Here is a 19339-nt window from a genome sequence, read left to right on the forward strand (position 1 = left end):
GTGATAAACAACGAATTAAGGAAATCTTAAATCAAATCTCCAATAAAATAAAATTTTATTTTATAAATAATATTTTTATATGCATAAAATTTAGGTTGTATATGATATTTTAATTTTGAAATAAATTGAAAGATTACATTATATTTTAAAAAAATTATTATAAAAATAAAATTAAATTTATATTTATTAGTTTATATTTTTTAATTCAATTATGATTCTTCATTGATAATCGAATTAACATCAAACTGATATTTTTTATATTTTAAAAATATATATTATAATATAAATAAAATTACATATATTTATATTAATTAACTATACATAACTTAATTTATCTTTAATAAGAAAAAATAATTTATCTTTAATTATAAGAGTATTTTTTTGATATTATCTTTTATCTTTCTCTTTTTTTTTTAAATAATTTTAACTATAAATATATTAAATTATATCACTTATATCATTTTTAGTTTTTAAGTATATATGTATATATCTTTTAGTTAATAACTGTATAATTAAAAAAATATATAGAAAATAATATAATATTATTGTTAAAGACTATATATAATATATTTTTATATCAATATTATTATTTAAATTTTAATATTAATATTTTTTATTGTTGTTTTATGTTAGAAAAATAAGATTATTTTTACTATTTTTAAATCAACACAAAAATATCATAATTTTAAGTGTAAAAATCAAGTTTCAAACTAAAATTAAAATTGATATAAAATTAAAACTAAAATTAAAATTAGAATCATACTAAAATTATTTAGAACTGCAATTTAATTTTAAATCTGATTTTTAAAATAAAAAACTAAAAATTTGGTTTCCATATCAACTATTATGTAAAATCATTCCGAAATTGAAACAGAACACCCTATTAGAACTAGTGTATGTTTAATTTATTTAAATATTTCTATAGTGTATTATTTTACATTGATTTGATATATTCAACAATTTTTTTTAACTGTAATTGAATGATTAAAAAACTAATTTTCGCAAAAATTATCATTCTAAATTTGTTATAAAAAAAATTATTTAATTATTTTAAAATTTTATATTTGAAATATGTTAAATATAATTTTAAATTAATTTTTACTACTATCTAATTAACCTATTTAATGAGATATTTTAAAAAAAATCAACAGTAATATCAAATAAATTATAAATCATATTAGAATACATCAAATTATAGTTAATATTCTATTGGATATAATTACATAAAACTAAATAATTAAAATTTTATAAAATTAAATTATTAAATATAAAAGCGTGAAGAATAGTTAAGTTTTAAATTTGAGTAAATAAATCAAAAAATTTTTAATTTTTTGAGGGTTAGTTTAAGAAAAAGTGAAATATTTCTCAATTTTAAAAAGCTGCTATAACTGTTAATTCAGTGTTCAAGTCCAGCTGAAATAATGAAACTGAATCAACTTGATTCCATTTTTGCTTCTCCATAGATTACTCTGTCATCGTTACTTTGACAGTTTCCACTCACTGCTCCGTGCTTTTTTGCATCGCCTCCGCCGTCCAAGCCTCTCCGTACAGTTGTCGGAGATAATTGTTATTTAATGACTAGGGATTTAAATATATTTTTCATAATTTGAGTAAAATAAATATATATATATATATATATATATATATATATATATATATATATATATATATATATATATATATCTTTATCATGTGAAGATCTATGTAATGTAGAAATTATATTATAATATTATTTTTAGATTGAATAAAATTTTTAATTAGATTATGATTGAAGTAATTAATATTATAAATAAAAATATTTATGAGATACTATTAGATTTTACCCTTATAAGTAAATTTGTACCTATTATAGATAAATATTCTTACCTATTATAGAGAAGCTTTTTCATTGAAAAGAGTAGCTTTTACCTAATAAATAATAGGCTTTTGCTTATTTAGGATAGTAATATTTCCCAATTTTATGGACAAAGAAATGGTTCGACCTGGGCATAATTCAATAGTAAGTGATCATATTATTTGTAGATACTATATTTTGGTTCAGTCAATAAATTCATCATTTGTAAAAAATGACAATTCTAGTTTAATTAATATGTAATTGGTTTACATCTGTTGAAATTTTAATGTTCGTCAATTTCATGAGGTTAGTTTCTGAATCGGGGTTCGATCCCAACATTATCCGATCTCGATAAAGGTTACAATTCTGTCATAGTCCAATCTCGGGATTGCCAGAACTCAATAATACTGGTTTTTAAGTTTCATTAAGCTCAATCCTTTTTAGTTTCTCGAAAGTTTGAGTGCCGATTATCCAATCTTCAATCTCATTCTTGTTTTAGTTTTAATTGAAGTTTGATTTCCTGGTTTAGGTCTAATTTTCGTCCACAAATAACCCAATCTCAACAATTGTTTTTATTTTGTTATATAGTCTGGTCCTCAAACCATCCGATCTCAATAAATTTCAATTTTATATACTTGCTTAAATTTCAATTTTGTTCTCGATTGAAGTTCGGTATTATATTTTATTTTCAATTTCTATGCTGTTAGTCTGATCTCTAAAGCTCATTACATATAATTGAACTTGTAATTTAATCCCAGTCACGTGATTATCCAATTTCGATAAGAAAATGAGAAAGATCAATCTTAAAGAAATATTTTATTAAACATATTTGATATTACATCACTCTGCGGGCGAGTCCTCCCTAGCCCGCTCATCAGTTACATTATTTGCATCCTCTCCCTTCGGCTCGCTCTCGCTCTCAGCCCCAACACCCGAAGCGAGCTTCTCGAGCTAGGTGAAGTCCTCTTCAGGATAGTGCTTAATAAGCTTGGCTAGGAGATCGTTATGGGCCTGCATATAGGCGTCGGCTTCCCTCTCCAAGGCTTCATTCTCCTTCGCTTTTATCTCCTCAGCAAACTTAACCAGGTCGGTAGCTTGACTGGCTTGGGCATCTTCAAGTTCCTTACATAGTCGAGTTGTTATCTCTTCAGAAGATTTTGCCTGTTGCTCTAATTCTATAATCCGAGCATTCGCAGTTGAGAGTTGGCTCTTAGAAGTCATGGCCTCCTAAACCGCCTTAGAGATCTCCCTCCTCAGAAAGTTGACCTTCTAACTGACCATGTGTTGGGTAGTAACCACTTCCAAGCTCAAGCTCATTGACTGGTTGAGGAGTTCATTGATGCTCTCCGGGGCCATTCAAGCTCAGTCTTCAGGGAAACAAATTGAAGCGCCGATGACTCGGGCCAGGTCTACGTTGCCTCGCATGTTGCGATTCCTCTCTAATGAGCTAATTAGTATTTGAGCACCTCGGGAGAGTGGTTGCCCAGAGAGACAGCTTACCTTGAGGATCTACTATCTAAAGCAGTAGAGATCAAAGGTTTAATAGTGGGTTGTTGTAACGCCCCCTCTCCAATCACTAGAGAAATTATCTATTTTGGCCCACTCCATCCTGAGCCTCAAGGTTTTGTCCCATAGGTGAAATAAAGAACTTTTTAAGAGGTCACCCATCCTAGGATTTCTCTCAAACGAGCACGCTTAATCTCAGAGTTCTTCTAACTCTCTAGACCATTCTACTAAAAGGCGCCTCTAGTGATTAGCTTCCCCCATTTCAATGTATGATTCGGTTCATTCCTACCCCCCATTTGGACAAGGGTACCAGGTAGCCTTGCCCTCTCAGAAGACTGCTCCAGTCGAGACCTTCCTTTTCTGCACGAGATGTTACAGGCCCACCAGCTTCAACCTGGTTCATCCTCGAACCACACATCTACTAGAGGGGGTCCGGCTTTGATACCATCTGTAATGCCGCTGCTCCAATCACTAAAGAAATTGTCCATTTTGGCCCAACCCATCCTGAGCCTCACGGTTTTGTCCCATAGGTGGAATGGAGAACTTCCCAGGAGGTCACCAATCCTAGAATTTCTCTCAAGCGAGCATGCTTAACCTCAGAGTTCTTCCAACTCTCTAGGCCATTCCACTAAAAGGTGCCTCTAGTGATTAACTTCCCCCATTTTAATGTATGGTTCAGTTCATTCCTGCCCCCCATTTGGACAAGGGCACCAGCAAGCCTTGCCCTTCCAAAGGACCGCTCCAGCCGAGACCTTCCCTTTCCACATGGGATGTTATAGTTGTTCCGGGGTAGGGACTAGCCCATCAACAGTAGGTTTTGCTTAAGCTCGGGCTGGGGAGTTCGCCCCTTCCACTTGGGCTCGTTTCTAGGCCTCGAGCTCGGCCTTTGTGGTAGTAACAGCAGCCTTCTTTTTCTCCAAAACTTTTTTAGCGAGCTCTTTTTTCCTCTTTTAAGCTGCCTTATCAGCATCGCCTCCTGCCATATCTGTATAGAAAAAAAAAAAAGTTAATGAGTTCATGATAATCATAGAACTTGAGACGAGAAGCTTTACCCTTCCCAGACCTGAGATCAGAAAGCTGGAGTGGAACGTCTTTTTGGGTGATCACGTTCATTATCCACCACTTAAGCTTAGCCTCAATAACGTCTGAGCACAGGTATTTGTGAGTGTTCACCTGACTCTTGGGCTCCTTCACCATAGCCTTCTCGACCTCGTTGAAATCGATTTTCTTTTCTAGCCTATCGGCCAAGTAATTCCAGCTCTGTGGGATGCCTTCGAAGCCACAGGGATCTCAACTCTGCAGGATAAAGAACTGATATTTCCAATTCTTCAACGAGGAGGAAAGATTAGCGAAGAGCCCACAGTTTGGCTTCGCCTGAAAAAACTAATATTCATCATTCTTTTATAGAGCGAGTTAATGTAGTTTGGCAAAGACTTTCACCATGGGCTCCAAGCCTTTAACTCAACATAAACCTTGGAAGGCCACTAGAGTTCACCATGAGTTCGGATGTAGTTGAGCCACGCAGACTCGATGGTATCTTAAGACATCCTTATAAAATTGATCTAAGGGAAATCGCAACCTAGCTTTGAACTGTTCTTCATAAGTCATAATCTGATCTCCCTCCTCGAAGTGATCATCCTAGAGATCCCCATGACATCTAATGAGCTCGATAGCATCAGTCGCGAGATTGTACTCCTAACTGATCTGTGCTAGCTCAGAGCGGTTAAGAACTGACACTATCTCATCGACCAGGAAAGCTTCTTTCCTTGGGATCGGAGCTTGTCCCTGGCTCAGCCTGGCAGGCTGGTTAGAGATTGGATGGACCGCTATTTCAATCTTAGGTCGCCCACTTGGTCCGACCTCTTCACCTTCATCGGAGGTCCATGAAATGTGTACTGATGGTAGGCTCCCCGCTCTCTAACCATCAGTGCTACTCATTTTCAGTTGAAGAAAGAAAATGTATGACGAAAAAAGATCAAATACTATAACTTCGATGAAAAATGTTACTAGAAATTAAGAACTAAGAGAGAACTCGTCGAAGATTTGAGAGAAGAGAGAGAATGCAGAAACACGAAATGTGAGAGTGACGGCCTTCCCCCCTATATATATATAGCCTTGAGCATTTAATGCTTATGAGACCCGAAGCGATACCTCAGTTAACAAGATATTTAATGTTTTCCTAATATTCAATGCACACTAAAAAAGACCGGATAAGGATAGATAATATAAAGGAGATTGGATGAAGGGCTTTTGAGTGACCACATAGATCGAATTGAAAGAATTTGAATAAAGGGTGATGTGAAGAGACCACAGGTTTCTAAGAGATCGAAGAAAGTAACTTCATAAAGGAAGACAGGACAGATCAAGAGAGATCGAATGAGGATGTTTTAAATGACTGAAGATCAGTTCAGATGGAGGGACCTGATAAAGAGATTAGAAACCACCAGATCGGAAGGACATCAAACTAAGATTGGGATAGAAAGGTTGTGTGAGGATTTCAGAGACATCACTTTGAATCCTAGCCCTTGATTTGCAATATTGAATTTTCACCATCAGATTTGAGTTAGTTAAAGCGATTGGGGTATGATTCAATCTTCACCATTAATCCTACTTGTAAGGATGAATTCGGGCCATTGATTCAGGGCAGTTAAAGCATTTTAGTAGGCTCCAGTTTCCATCGTTGATTTTATTTGTAAGGAAAAATCTCAGGCCCTCGGATTAAAGTAACAAATACAAATTTGGTACCTTTCAATCCCAACCCTTAATTTGATTTAAAAGGCATAACGCCCAACCATTGGATCAAAGAGGAAAAGGATGGAGAAGTCCTGGATTGATGGTTGCCCTTAAATCCTTGGTCACTTTAATTCTTGACCCTCGGATGTTGTCCTTTTAAATCCAGACCTTTCTCTTTTTTATCTTGAATCCTGGCCCTCGATTTTAAGGCCTCTGTTTCCTATAAATATCCAAAATGTTCACTATTGAAGGGGTCCTTTTTCCAAAAAGAGCTGAGAGAATATAAGGAGGAGGCTATAGAAACATTAGTTTTTTTAAAGAATCCTCATTGCAACATCAGCATCAAATAGCTCACTTTTTCCAAAGTGCCCTAACCCATCACTTCTAAAAAATCAATTTGATAGTGCTTTGGCTTCGTTATAAGCTTCATACATCAGAACTCACTTTATCCTGTCATTGCTAGAGCCCTTTCACAGGTAAAACTTTTAACGTCTACATGTTTCTTCTAAAGGGGATAGTTTGAGTCATATCCGTAATGTTACATAAGTTAGAATTAGAGCTCTATAAATATTTAGTTATGCCAAACTCTTAGGGAAATAAGGTTAAAATTTACTTATGCTTGTTTTGTAAATATTACTGTTATGTTATTGTGGTAGTAGAAAATATCATTTCTATCATTTTACTTTATATTAAAAGTATGTTTTTTTTTTTAAGAAGCGTAGGAACCATAGTTTGGGTTCGGATAAAATAATAAGTTGTATTAAAAATATGTTTCTTATTTCGAAATAGTTTAGGAATAATTGTTTGAGTTCGAATAAGATAATAGGTTATAGTTAGAGTTCGGATATAATAAATAGAGTGAAGAGAGTTCAGACATGATTGTAAGAGATTGAAAATAATAAAAGCGAGATGTGTGCGACAGGATGAGTTCGGATATTGTGTGGCTAGCAAATCTGAAAGATCAGAAATAACGAGTGTATAGCTGTCATTTACATGCTTGTATTTATGCATAACAAGGAGTTAGGGAATAGTATATTTTTCTCATTTTATAGCTTTTTTGTCATTTTATAGCTCAGGAAATAATGAGAGTTCGGAAGTAATGCTGTCCTGTATTTGTTAACATTTTGAAGGTGAATCTTTCTTTTTATAAAATATTGAGAGTTCGGGAGAGAACCCTTTCCTCGAACCCCCTTCCATGCTTATGAATTTTTTTTATATCCTCTATAAAAACTACAATCTCTTTATAAAAAATGAGAGCTCGAGAGAAAGTCATTTTCTTGAACCCCCTTTCATATTTATATAAAGCATCTTAACGTCTCTTAAAGTTCGGAGAAAAGTTTTTTCTATTTAATATTTCACTAAATTTATGATTTTTGTGCCAAAAGGGAGAGTCCTTCCTTTGATTTTTTTTTTAAATATATTTTTACAAATGTATTTCAATATTAGGTTCACATAAGAGTCGTTCCATGAACTCTAAATTTTTACACCAAGTTTTCTTATAGCTGAAATCCAATGGAGAGTCCTTGGAGTCATTACATTCTTAACCTTTCGAGCACAAGGGAGAGTCTTTTCTTAGATTATATTTTTCACTGAGGGAGAGTCCTTCCTCAAATTTAATAATTTAAGCTTCTACAATTTGACTCATAATCTATAAATTGCAAATTCATCGATCAATATGGATAAAAATTTTATGGTTGATATCGCTGATGATGTGACTTTGATTCATTAACTGAGAGTCCTCATTGATGAAGAAAACTCTCTAGGCTTTAATTAACACATTCTTTTTGAATTGAAGTCCCAATTAAAAGGAATAAAAATCTATACCCATATTGGTTCAATTATAAAAATTCACTTCACGCACCACACCCTCAATTGTTTGGATGCCAATGATGAGAGGAATGATGAGTGAGCCGAGAGTCTTCCTTACTTATTATGAATCTCTAAGAACCAAATAATGCCTCTTCGAAATTAGAGTCATAATTTTACAGAGGGAGGAATTTAATAATCATGACAAAAGACAGAGTCACAATTCACCAAGGGTCATCCCATCTACCTATGTTCTTGGGACAACCCGAAGGGTGAGACATCAAATGTTCCTATAGTAAATATGGGCAATAACTTTGTAACTTAAACCTCGAAATTATCGGTTATAAGTTATAAAGAGCTTATCCTTAAAGCCACATACCCTTGTTGAATGACGATATGGGTGCCTAACACCTTCCCTACGCGTATATAGACCCCGAACCTAATATCTCTGTCTTAGAAGTGGTAAATTTTTTTTTGACAACAAATGATTTCTTTAATTTTTCTCAAAATTAAAGTGGTGACTTCTCACTTTTCACTTAGGTGAGAGTCGTCCGACGATCGCAAAACTCTTGTGACATTATCGATTGGAGTTAAAGACACTCTTATGGTATATAGTGTAATTAAAGTTATAAATATTTTGGATTGCATCTAAATGAGATTGAAATAGGCTAATATATTTAATATAAATAGTTTATTGAAAATATTTTATTGGGTGTAATTTAATTGATGAATAGTTATTCTTTCGCTTGTAATTAATGATTATATTTTTTTAGCTTTTTGTAGTAGTTATTTTTCCTTTTTTTTTTTCCTTCTAAATCCCATCAAAATGTGAGCTTCTTGGATTCTTTTTTCTAATTTTTCAAAGTATGGCATAATAAAATAAAAACACGTATCCTCATATTCCTCGCCTAATTCAGCATGTACATATATATAAGTTTTTTTAGTTTTGAGTTGGAGCACAATAAAGCTAATAGTGGGTGGGGATTACAGTGGACCCAAATTAAAGATGAAATTTCCGAAGCGGTTTAAGTCCGGCTCCGGCCTGGCCCAAGGTCTACTCAAAAGTATGAGCTAGCTTTTTTTTTTTTTTTTTAAAGTATGAGCCGGTTTCCGGTGCGCCAAAACATGTTGCTACAGTGCAGAAGCATGGAAATGTGAGTGAGTGAGTGGCCGAGGGAATTGGTGGGCCCATATTCCTGCTATCCCTATCACACGCGCAATTCACGGAAAGTGTTGGTCAAATTATACTCCAAAATTCCTTTTTTTTTTGTTTTTAAATTTTATCTAAACACCAAAATAAAACTACTTCTTTGTTTCCCTTGTCCATGAGATTAATTTTGTTATTTTTAATACTTTTCATCAATAATATTATTTTTTATTAATTTAAAATTAAAAATTAAAAATTTATATTCTTAAATATAACTCTAATATTATTAAATAAAATATCATATCAATGATTTTACATTATGCATAAACAAGATGATTTTGCAAATAAATGTAAATTTATGTTATATAGAATTATAGGCATTATTAAAAATAAATAAAATTAAAAAAAATGTATAATCCAAATAAATTTATCATAAAAAGGAAACACTCTCTCTCCCCACCACTGTCAGACGACAATGAAGATGACGCTCACGGTGACGATTCTGATTAGGGGGAGACGGTAAACTGACACGTTTGGTTTTGTGGATAAAGTCACAATACCATCAAAAATGGCCACCAAACTTTTTAGGCGCGTGTTCTTCATTCTCTTTAACTGCTCGTGGGTATATCACCACAACACTCTTTATTACAATAAAGAAACAAAAAAGCCCCTCTCTTTATCAATTATCTTTGCCATACCCAATGCCAATCGCCAACAGAACATATACATAAACGATTTGGTTGGATTCATAGACCAGAGAAAGAAGAAGAAGCAGAATAAGAAGAAGATGAGGAACCCATCAACGGCTACTTCTGCAGGAGGAGGACCACAAGCAGCGACGACAACAGCGAAAACACCATGTTGCAGCAAGGTAGGGTTAAAGAGAGGGCCATGGACGCCTGAAGAAGATGAGCTTCTTGTCAACTACATCAAGAAAGAAGGGGAAGGTCGCTGGCGTACCTTGCCTAAAAGAGCTGGACTTCTCCGCTGCGGTAAGAGTTGCCGTCTCCGATGGATGAACTACCTCCGTCCTTCTGTAAAACGCGGCCAGATCGCTCCTGATGAAGAAGATCTCATTCTTCGCCTGCATCGCCTCCTGGGAAATAGGTATGCATATGTTAATGAATGAATAAAAATATGTTTTTTTTTTCTGTCTTTGTTTTAGATTATTCTTTGTTTGTGGATTGGGTTTTTAGGGTTTGGTCTGTGGATTTTGTCATTTCATGAGTTCAGTCCTGCGAGTTCTAGTGCTGATTTCTCTTGTCTTCGTCCAGATAGGTCTAGGGTTTCATCTTCGTCATCTCTATCTCATTAAAGAAATACCTAGGTCAGGAAACTATCTGGGTTTCTTCCTAATTTAGCTAAAAACCTATCTTCTCTAGTAAATATATTACCTATGATATGAATCTCAAGGACTTTTAACACCTCAGATGTAGATAATATGACTACTTAGAATTCATCAGGGTTTGTTTACAGTGCATCATTTTTCGTTGGAAATGCCCAACATAACTTAACTTGCACTGGTGTTTTATGTTTGTGTTATTTAGGTGGTCATTGATAGCTGGGAGAATTCCAGGGCGTACAGATAATGAGATCAAGAATTACTGGAACACTCACCTGAGCAAGAAGCTCATAAGCCAAGGAATCGATCCAAGAACCCACAAGCCACTCAAGCCTGAATCTGTTGATCATCACAAAGCTTCTTCATCTAAAGCAAATCGCAAAACATCAAGCTCTAAGAGTAATAATAACAATCCAGCTGGTGCAGCTGCTTCTTCTGGTGTGGAAGAAACAAACAGCGGGGGCAGTACTCAAATCATCAGCAACGAACAAAATTTATACATCGAAAACACTTCCTTGGATCATCACTACCACATTAACGGGAACAATAATAATGCAAGCCATGGATATTCAAGCTTGCTGAATTGTGGTGATGGTACTTGTGGGATGTATTTGAGAAGCAACGTTCAAGGGCTTAACAACGAAGAAGACGAAGATATCAATTACGGCACCGATGATGTCTTCTCTTCATTTCTCAATTCGATCATCAATGAGGAAGCTTTCACTAGTCAACAGCATCAGCAGATGCAGCAACAAGCCGACCTGATTGTGCCCAGTTCGGATCCTTTGGTTTCTATCAGTACTGCTTCAACGATAGGCGGTGGCTCTAGCTGGGAATCTGTGCTCATGTCCTCCACTTTTAACCGAAATGATCCCATCAAGAAGGTTAATGACCATCTCTAGTAGCAGCCAATATTCCAAATTAAGCACCTGCATTCGCTGAGACGCATGAAATTAATTTAAGTTGGTTAATTAGTTAACAAAGAATGCTAGGGGTTTGATCGGTTAATTATTTTATGTATGCTATTTAATTATATATAATCTACATATATATACATACATATTCTTGTTTGGTGTTTGTAAGCATATTAATTCCATTTCCAGAACAATGTATGGCGAAGACTTGTGTGCGAATGAATGTAATTTGTTATATTTATCATCATCGTTGCATCTCAGATTTCCATTGAAATTTCTCAGATTTAACTTGAAGGCTCATCAAGGATCAATATTTCCAGCAATTATTCAAAAGAAAATGGGTGTGTGTGTGTATATACATACAGATATATATATATATATATATATATTCATAATCTCTAATCAATTTCTTTCATGATCAAACTGATAAATTTGAAGAGGTTCCTTCAAATTATAGATTAAATGGATTCTAGCATTTTGATTTTACTATCGAATAGATTTTTTTTTATTAATAATAATACATAAATATGTAATATTACGAGAAATGCAAGTGATCTAATAGCATTGCATGATAATTTATTCAAACAAGTCAATTTTAAGAATTTACATATAATTTGCCTTAAGTGCTAATTCTCAAGTTCTTTGGACATGATTTTATTTATAGTTAGAAATTCAATGCATGGCTTTTCTTCTAGTACGGATAAAGTTCTTTACTGGAATGTTTTTTGGTATGTTGAGAAAGTTTTAAAGAGAGGAATTGTACTTATAATTTCTTGCATTATAAGATAAATAATTCGATTATTGGACTACTATGTATATAGCTAATGACAAGGCCTTTGATGGCTGTGGCTGAGAAATGTGATCAATTGAAAATCAACTACTCATGTTTTTAATGTTTAAGTAAAGTATTATATATGTTAGAAATAGATTTAATAGATTTCACCATATTCACAATAATTTTAACATTATTTATTGTTGCTATTGAATTCTATAATGTTTTCAAGATGATCATATCATGCTGTTAAAAATTTAAACATGTTGTTAGTAGTGATGTGTATAAACTCTCTAACCTAAAGTTTTTAACAATATTTTTACATTAATATACAATACTAATATAAATGATGTTGTATGTATTATTTATTATTTTATATGTTATCTTAATGTCTAGATATATTATCTTGATATTATATATGACTTTAATATCATATACAAAACGTTGTTAAAAAAAAAAAAAGTGATGTTATAACCTACATATCTAATCTTGCTACCTTTCGGTAGTGGTCGATGCTTTTGCATGGGAAGATATCTTTCCATGCATCTTTGTTCATTTTCTAACATCTCTTTGTCAATTTTCGACTGTTAAATAATAATTCAATAGAATTTTGTATTCCAGGCTACTTATACATACTCAAATGGTCTTGTCTATATGCATCAACAATAAACAGATATTCTAAATGCACCACAATATTAAAAAATTATTAGTCCAAATTCTTGATAAATTATGGTTTTATTCACAAGCAAATGTATCTCAAATATAAAGCAGCTCAATACTTGGAAGAACAATTTGTAAGAGAAATTTTTACTTAAATTTAATTTATCACGCATCCAAAATATACAACATATATTGTGAGTTCATATATAAAATAGGTATAATCTATATATTTGTGTTCTAAATTCATAATAGATTGGATTTAAGTAAACTTTTTCTCTCTAAATATTTTAGAATTACTTATGAAATAACTTGAAGGCTTCCCCTAGAAGAAGAATTATCTATCATGAAATCATGGGTAATCTGATTTTGGCTTGAGTTTTTCTATCTATCAGTATGGTGTTAATTAAGTTTTCACCATAATATATGGTGAGAGAGCGAAGTCAGTATGTGCATATCTCATGGCTTATTTGATATTTTATTAATTGATAAGAATCCTTTATGATATATCTATCTCATGATTATCAAAATTTTAAGGAAATATTTTTCCATATAACCAAAAGAAATATTCATCTGTTCTTTTAACTCGTTTCTCTTCCAACCAACCACCCAAGGGATTGTGATAAAGACAGAGGGTGGGCTCCTAGAGTATTAGTTAATATTGGGCTGCCATGAAAATCGAGTTTTTGGATTGGGCTTTGGTGGGTCAACACAACAAGCCGAACAAGTAAGCCCGAAGCTAAATCTTACTATATATATTTCTATTTTTCCATGGACCAACTCTCAATTGAATTTTTCAAAAATTTTATAAAGTGATTCTAAACTTCATTTAATTTTTTAAAAAATTTTCAACCATGATATTAAACGAGTCAAAGTCACAAAATTAAAAATTAAAATTAAATTCATAAAAAATTAATATAAAACATATTATATGTTGTTTAATAAATAATCTTGCCCATTAAATACTCATGATTCTTAGTTTTTTTTTTTTCTGAATAATTAAATTGAACCCATCTACGTGGTAATTTGATCAATATAATTAGTTTAATATACTGGAAGCATTAAATTTTAGCGTTCTCTTAAACACAAAATTTCATCTTTTTCGTATTAATAGATTGTGAAATTCATAATTTTATATAAAAAAAGTATATGATTTACGAGTACATAATTATTTCTCAATTCATTAAACACAAAAAATCTATTAAAACTTTGAAGGGAAGATTGATATGTGAGCCTCAACTCAAGACTGAAACTAACAGTCTTCCATTACAGTATCTGATTGGTAGATGGTTGACTTGTTGTCCAATTGCAGGGTAGGTTGGTTGACCATTTATTATTTCCATTTTAATTTTATGTACTTTTTGCTTAAATAATACGTGTACATATACAAGTACACTTACCCGTATTCCCCCTTAACTATTCAAGGAACTAGTACTCCAACCATAAAAATCAGAATTATATTAAAAAATTTTATAGAAATATTAATAAATCACTGAATATATTTGGATAATTAATTGAATTCTAGAAAAAATAATGAATATATTTTCTTTCCATAATATCCTATATTTTGTTAAAAGACTACAATTTAATATATTCTTTTTAGATAGAACATACAGAAAATGAATTTTTTTTTTAAGAGCTTGATCACTAAAGTTTTAATGAAATGGTATAGTTTTCACCAATTATCTGAACAAATTAATTAACAATCTTCCAAAGTTTAGTATAATTAACCAATAAAAAACTCATACATGAAAAGGAACTTTGAGCATCATCTGATAAAGTTATGCCTAATTGAAAACAAGCAACAAAGATACAAACCCAGAAATTAAATTTGCAGAAGAATGAAATCAATGGCCATGTATATATCATCATTATTCATTCACTAACAACCACATGAACAAGAAAAAACAGAGCATTTTCCCGTATTACACTCAAACAATAAAAGATATATACAAGAAAGAAGAAAAATAGGAAGAAATCAATACCAACATACAGCAATTGAAGAGTAGGTAAAAAATTGACGATGACTTACCCGGCAATCTTTGTATCGCGAACGTTGAACCGCAATGTTTCTGTCAGCTCCCTATATTATTGAAAATGCATATGCTGGAAACAGATGAAGCAAATAAAAAGGAGAAGGAAAGCTACAAAACAGAAGAAGAGAGTTATTTTTCTTTGTTTTTATGTATCAGAAGGATTGCAGAGAATTTGTTTTCACAATGTATGAGGAGGAGTGGAAGACAAGTGTAGGTTTCGGATTAAGAAGGGAAAGCAAAAAGGGTGTTGGTGTATTCGAAAAGGAATAACTGAATAAGGAAGAAAAAGAAATAATTTTTGACCGGTAGATTTGTTGAAGGATTACCGGCTGATCAAGTAAATAGTGGACCGACCAAACGTTCTAAGCTGAAGAGTTAGATTTTGTTAGACAGAACCACCTTTCTTTCCTACACTCACCCAATGCTCTTCTCTTCTGTGTCTGCCTATCATTCCAAAAGGGTATATCTTTCATTTTAATTATTTTTTTTTTAATTATTGAATCAAATTTTGTAACTCCACTTATATGAGCGTAGCAAAATATAGTTGCTCTTAAGCTCATATAAAAGATGAGGGTTGCGATAGATTGATAACTAACTTAAAATTTAATAATTTCTTATGATATAAATTTTTATGATTAGACTAAAATTTGAGCTCTTTGTTAGCGAGTGACAGTGTGATAACAATACTAATTCCAGCAAATGAGCTTCTTAAATGCCCAAGTATAATCTCTTACATATCATATTTATCATATTAATCCATACAAAAGGGTTGGATACAATTTTTTCTTGATGATCAAGAAATTAAGCATGTGACATGAGGTCTAGGCGCAACATGCGAAAGATTTGGCCTCAGTTCATTTGAAGCGGTAATAGGCTCATTTTATTATTCAATTCGATAACCATAATTAACATTGAAAAAAATCAGTTCCAGCGGTGGCAGGTGATTTTCTTTATTCTGTACGTAATGGATTCATTATTTACTGTGTGGCAGAAAGTAAGTATTTCCTCCTCTGTGCAATGCCACCATAACCATAATTAACATGAGGGAGCTTGAATATTGATTATGATGAATTTACATGAGTTATCATGATAAATGATTATAATTACATAGTTGTATTTTAAAATTTATCAAAGAGAGGAATTGTATTCACCAAATAAAGGCAAAATTCGCAATCCAAAACAATTTACTGCCCCCTAAAGAGAAAAAAAAAATCTATATTTTCACCTAAATATCAATTGCCTAGAAAACTTCAAAAGGGATTGATGGCGTAAATAAGCACGCACTTTTTCATTTGCTAAAAAATACTCAGAACTCCCATTGATAATCACGATTCCGAAAACTCAACTTCTTGAGTGCAAGGACGATGCGCTACAAAGGTGTTGTCATAGGATCCAGGGTTGAAACAAGTGATTCCTTTGTATTTGAACGCCTTCAGCTCACTTTTATCACCTAAAACAATATGTGAAATGCGTTAAATGAGTTTGGCTTCTTCTCACTGTCAAAATGATGTTAGTTTGAGGAAAACAGGATTTGATAATGGAAAAAGGACCAAAGAAAGATATCAGCAATAGTATATGTGGAGAGGGATAAAGATGGAGACAATGAACATAATTCCAGATAACCCGCTGAACAGTAAGAGGAACTGGGCAGAGACGACTTTGATGGGTTATAGTGGCAACCAGCTGTAAAAGAAGTCAAAACCCATTAATATGGTTGACCAATAACCCCAAAGTGATGAAATGCATCAGTAGAATGTATGAAAAACAAGGTTTAGAGGGGAGAAAAAAGAAAACATGTTCAAAAGGATCAGCAGTTTCCTCCGTAGATGGGGGCGAACATGACTGACGCATCCTATATAGCAGAACGAAAAAAATACAATTTCTTTAGTGTAGAACTTGACCCTGCATTTAAATAAGAAGCGTTTGCATAGAGTTAAAGCACACATTAAACCCTTACACATCATGGTTTCACTATTTCAAGTTGTAAAATGTTTTCAAAAAATCATGTTTAAGCCTTCATTATTAAATTGTCCCCAGAATTCAAAATAATGTAAATTCCAAAAGCCAATAAAAGAAAAGTAAGACTTTGCTGGGTATCCTTTGGAGTATAACAAGTTTATTTGCTTTCCAGAAGCCAATAAAAGAAAGTAAGACTTTGCTGAGCATAACAAGTTTATTTGTTTTAACTAATCAGTGATCAGACAGATTAACCAGCAAGGATTACTGAAAAATATGGCTTTTGGAATGTGCTTCAGAAGCTCTTCAGTTAGAGATTTTGGTAAAGTGCACCAAGATAGTACAGTTGATGCACCTGAAGTAGTCAAAGCATTGATCATCCTCATCTCATATAAAAAAGTAAAGCTATTTATGAAAAGGTGAACAGCATCTGAAAACCATTTAATATAACCTGCATCATCAAGACCTGGGAAAAACAAAAAAAGACAATGCTCTTTTAGCCTTGGATGTGCTGAAATCATTCTCCCTAGCTTTACAAACTGTAATCTAAAGTAGAGTTGTGCTTTATTGAGTTTATGAAAGCCACCATAATTTGCTGAAAAAAATGCGGATAAAAGTCCAAAATGCTAACAGCAAATTTATGTTCAACTTTCCCATTACTAATTATATATTGACCCATAAGAGGACAGATAGTCAGTTCAATACATTAATAATGGCATCCTAATCACAAATTTCCTTTTTCCCAAATTTTCTAGGAAACCATACAAGGATTATTACCTCACTATTTTGGGAACCTCCACTAAATGAAACTGTTATATAGATCCCACATGATAGAAAACAGAGAATTATCTAAACATTTTATGCATACACTTTCTATAAAAAACGATAACAAGTTTTCTTAGACAAGACAATATATATTTGAGAAGGAAAAAAAAATGGACATACTGATAAAACTGCTTCTTGATGGGAACAAAGTGAAATTTGGGGACTAAAATAGCATCAATCACGGGAATTGCGGAACTAGTAGAAACTATCTCGTTTGGGGTGCTCCACTGCATCCTCAGCTTCAAATAAACTGGTTATAACATGATGTATTGGCTCCTTGTCAATTATGAAAGATTTCACTCCCACTTTCTCTAAATCCATTAATTCAAATCAACAATCAGATTCCCAACTAATTTGATTTTATTTGATACAATTAATGTGATAATCATTTTAGACAAAAAAAATTAGAGAAATGCAGAAGGAGAATTCTCACGCGATTCATATTGAAGGTGACCTAGGAGGAGATCAACGGCCTCATCTTCAGCACCTTGGAAGCTGTTGACAAAGGAGAGGATCTCTTCAAAAGCATCAACTTTGAGCGTGTACCCTCTAATTTTGAATTTCTTTTGTATCTATTTCCTCACAATAGAGGCATTCATACTCTAGTTTTCATAGTGTAAGCACATTACAGAACAAGGGGATACCAAGGGCCTATGTGAGAACCTGAGGAATATGATGCACACATTTATTAGAAGCATCAATTTACAAAGAGAGACTACTGATATTAGTTCAAATGTTCAATATATAAGTAAAGAAAAGAGATCACGTAGAAAGAAAAACTTGGAATTCAAGAGGAGAAAACATGTGGAGATCACATATAGGAGCAAGTGCAGAGAATTGAATGCATAAACATTTAAGCGAGTAAATCCATCATTATAATTAACACTCTACAATTAAAGAAAATGGTAAATTTTATAACATGGAATTTCTAAAATAAGTATGGATGAACTACCATGTACTCCAACAACTTGTAGAATACAAAAGAACATTAAGAAAATTAACTCAAGAGGCAAAACTTGCAGTCACTAACTAAACTAATTGAAACCTATCTCAAGGTATATTCAGCAGCGTGAAAAGTTCCTAAATAGAACAACAAAACCCACTTAAGATCTCAAAGTCCTGAATCACTCAATGAAGCACAACAGTGAACTTCATATCAAATCCACTGATAACAATTACAAAGAGGATCCACAAATGAATCATCACATATAGTGAAAAACACGAGGAGGAGGAAAACAAACGAAAACGCTAACCTCAGTAGAGGGATTAGAGGGACTGAGGAGTCCAGATTCCGGCCCCATTTTGGCAAGGCCAAGCTGATAGTGATAGAGCTATGCGTGTGTCTTTCTCTGTAAACTGAGAATACAGCGGAATTAATCTTCTCCCCCTTGGGGAATGCTAAAGGCAAAGAAACTGTTAACTGCTCTTCTAGTCTTCTCTGATATTGTCACTTGGAAGGGAGGGAAGAAAGAGAGGGAAAGTGTGATAAATAGGAGGAAAAATTACAACGAAATCCCCAACCTACACAGATGTTTTTCAATTAAAACCCTAGAAAGTTTTCGTTTACAATCTTTTAAAGTCATCACAACTTCAACCATTTTCAACTTATATAATTATTTTATTTTAATTTATTTAAATAAAATAATTTTAATTTTAATTTTATTTAATTTTTTCTCATTCTTTTTCTTTCTCACCTTTATTATTAAATAGTTAATTATTATTATTATTAATAAAATCATATTATTTTATTTTAACTAAATTTATTAATAAAATGATTAATTAAATATATATTTTTAGTATTAATTAAAATT

The 19339-nt window shown here is 32.7% G+C and overlaps 1 protein-coding gene and 2 long non-coding RNA genes across 6 annotated transcripts; 1 reads left to right on the forward strand and 2 right to left on the reverse strand.

Annotated features, from left to right (window-relative positions):
- Nucleotides 1-9588: 9588 nt before the first annotated feature.
- LOC110638287 (uncharacterized) lies at nucleotides 9589-15021 on the reverse strand. The gene is made up of 3 exons (XR_009144134.1): nucleotides 14744-15021; nucleotides 10644-11306; nucleotides 9589-10122 (listed from the first exon to the last, which is right to left on the reverse strand). It is a non-coding gene; the product is annotated as an uncharacterized LOC110638287 (long non-coding RNA).
- Nucleotides 9814-11529, forward strand: LOC110638285 (transcription repressor MYB5). Its single transcript, XM_021788794.2, has 2 exons — nucleotides 9814-10133; nucleotides 10574-11529. Exons 1-2 carry the CDS (start codon nucleotides 9814-9816, stop codon nucleotides 11268-11270), a joined length of 1017 nt encoding a protein of 338 aa, XP_021644486.2. The 3' UTR covers nucleotides 11271-11529.
- Nucleotides 15022-15841: 820 nt separating the features above from the next.
- Nucleotides 15842-19121, reverse strand: LOC110638293 (uncharacterized). Of its 4 annotated transcripts, none has more exons than XR_009144246.1 (5): nucleotides 18782-19121; nucleotides 17962-18191; nucleotides 17649-17839; nucleotides 17059-17169; nucleotides 15842-16197 (listed from the first exon to the last, which is right to left on the reverse strand). It is a non-coding gene; the product is annotated as an uncharacterized LOC110638293 (long non-coding RNA). The 4 variants fall into 4 exon arrangements; XR_009144245.1 differs by having other exon boundaries at nucleotides 15842-16599; XR_002491656.2 differs by having other exon boundaries at nucleotides 15842-16649.
- Nucleotides 19122-19339: the final 218 nt, after the last annotated feature.

The sequence above is a fragment of the Hevea brasiliensis genome, chromosome 15 (assembly GCF_030052815.1).
Source record: "Hevea brasiliensis isolate MT/VB/25A 57/8 chromosome 15, ASM3005281v1, whole genome shotgun sequence".
NCBI lineage: Eukaryota > Viridiplantae > Streptophyta > Magnoliopsida > Malpighiales > Euphorbiaceae > Hevea > Hevea brasiliensis.

Excerpts from the sequence above, each read along its gene's own strand:
- LOC110638285 (XM_021788794.2), top strand. The coding sequence starts at position 9,814 with ATGAGGAACCCATCAACGGCTACTTCTGCAGGAGGAGGACCACAAGCA. Across the intron at positions 10,134-10,573 it reads CATCGCCTCCTGGGAAATAG|GTGGTCATTGATAGCTGGGA; the intron begins GTATGCATATGT and ends TGTGTTATTTAG.